The following is a 2,179-nucleotide window of genomic DNA, read 5'->3' as shown; positions in this document are numbered from 1 at the left end:
CAGATTTCAGCGAACTCAGAAGGCAATCGAAAAGCAGGACTTCCAAATCACTAATTAAACCACGACTTACAGTTGCCACGCTCCAGTTGAACTGAACGTTTGAATGACTTCGTAATATCTCTTACATTGAGTAATAGAATAAAATTTAAAAATGCTCACTAAACATTGTTATGCTGCGTCATTTGGTGTTGAAAGTTTTTATCAAATGTATCATTCAATCCATTCATAGTAAATTTCCAAGAAGAGCGGACATACCATTTTAAGCCAACTTTATAACTCAACTGGATGATGTTCAAATGCATTTCCAACGTTATACGTTAAAGACGTCTGCTTGATCATAATTATGATCAATTGACATATCTGCTTACATTATTTATTTCTCATTCATAAACTAGTGATTTTATCATCTTGCCGTAACGAAATTCTTGTATTGGCATAACAGGAGATATTTGAATGTTTTTTTGAATGTGTTATTACAAAGTGCATAACAGACCGGATTGATGGCACTGTTGGTGTAACACAACCAATATCCTAAGTTCCAGACTATATTCGGGATAGAGACTGAATATAAGGTGTCAACGAGAAGAATGGAAACATATGGTGTCCATGTAATAAGAAATGCTAATACAATAGCCATGACGGTCCTCGTCACCTTCTTCTCTCGGGATACACCTACTTTCTTTATTTTAGTGTGTGTCTTGCTTGGAGTCATGATACGATGGCCGTCATCAATATATCTCTCATTCCTGCTGTTGCTTGTGAAATCTGTCATTGTCTCTGCTGTACTGCAGTCGTTAGCAGTGCGTGATTGGCTAAGTACCATTACACAAGAAAGGTTTGAGTTGTCTGCCCGCAATTCGCTTTCTATGGTAGAAATATTTGTGCTTTCGAGGATTGTTTCCTCCTTCATTTGGTTTGATGCCACTGAACTAACTGAAGTTTTCTCATTTGAATCGATTTCCAACTCTCTTTGGTCAAAAGTGTCTGTTGTTACTTCATTGGGAAGTTTGCTTTTCAGAATTTTTTTATGCAGCAACCATTGGGAAACTTTTGGTAAGACGTTGTTCATTAGTTTTGTTGGCTTTTGCTGAATGCAGTTGGGATGTAATGTGTTCTTGCATGATTCAGAGTATTCCCTGTTGTCCTTTATTCGACTCTTGCTGGCATGGGATATGCAGACATACAAGACAATCATGATGAAAGCAGGGAGATAGAAAGCTACTATAAGAATAGCTAGAGAGACAACTGGGTTTGAAAGGAATTGAATGTAACATTGACCCTCATGAACTGTCCGCTCCCCGACAATGAACTGCCATAAGAGAATGGAAGGAGCCCACAGGATGAATGGCAGCACCCAAGCAGCGGCAATCATCACTATTGCCATCTGAGGAGTCCTTTTCATAGGATAACTCAACGGCTTTTTGACACAGAAGTACCGGTCAAAGCTGATGACAACGAGGTTCATGGATGATGCATTATTAACAACATGGTCGAAGGCAAGCCATAAATCACATACCACTGGGCCCATTGGCCAGTAGCCAAATGAATTGTAAACTGTGTAAGTATTCATGCATATTACAGCTACAATCAAATCAGAGAAGGCTAAACTTAAAATAAAATAGTTGTTAATAGTCTGCAAATGTCTGTTGAATGTGATAGAAATAATGACCAAAAGGTTTCCGACAATTGTTACAAAAGTTAAAAATCCTGCCAAAATCACAATGATGATCATTTCTAGAGTTTTGTGAGAACTAGTTTTTTCAGAATGAAGCAATTCTGTTAGGTTACTGAGAGATTCCTTTATCGCTGTTGCATTGATCATAGTTTTACGCTGATGTGCAGTTAGGAGAAATGAATCCTAAATGTTAAAAAGAAAATGAAAAGTTAGGAAACAAATGTTGGTTGTGGCAATTATAATGACAATTTAAGTTTAGCGCACATAACTATCTGCCCTTACCAATTTCAAAGTGTTTTTTTTACATTACATTACATGTGGAAACAGGCCCTTCGGCCCAACAAATCCACACACCCCCGCCGAAGCGCAACCCACCCATTCCCCTATATTTACCCCTTACCTAACACTACAGGCAATTTTAGCTTGGCCAATTCACCTAACCTGCACATCTTTGGACTGTGGCAAGAAACCGGAGCACCTGGAGGAAACCCACGCAGACACAGG

The 2,179-nt window shown here is 38.6% G+C and overlaps 1 protein-coding gene across 1 annotated transcript; it reads right to left on the bottom strand.

Moving 5' to 3' along the window:
* Window positions 1-403: 403 nt before the first annotated feature.
* LOC122541224 (muscarinic acetylcholine receptor M2-like) lies at window positions 404-1,822 on the bottom strand. The gene has a single exon (XM_043677846.2). The coding sequence runs from the start codon at window positions 1,820-1,822 to the stop codon at window positions 404-406; it is 1,419 nt and encodes a 472-aa protein (XP_043533781.2).
* Window positions 1,823-2,179: the final 357 nt, after the last annotated feature.

Source organism: Chiloscyllium plagiosum, unplaced genomic scaffold (genome assembly GCF_037043375.1).
Source record: "Chiloscyllium plagiosum isolate Xiang-an unplaced genomic scaffold, Cpla_swu_hap1 HiC_scaffold_35, whole genome shotgun sequence".
Lineage (NCBI taxonomy): Eukaryota > Metazoa > Chordata > Chondrichthyes > Orectolobiformes > Hemiscylliidae > Chiloscyllium > Chiloscyllium plagiosum.
Note: the sequence above shows the minus strand (reverse complement) of the source record. Positions and strands in the feature narration are given on the sequence as shown.

Coding starts and splice junctions, on each gene's coding strand:
- LOC122541224 (XM_043677846.2), bottom strand. CDS start 1,822: ATGATCAATGCAACAGCGATAAAGGAATCTCTCAGTAACCTAACAGAA.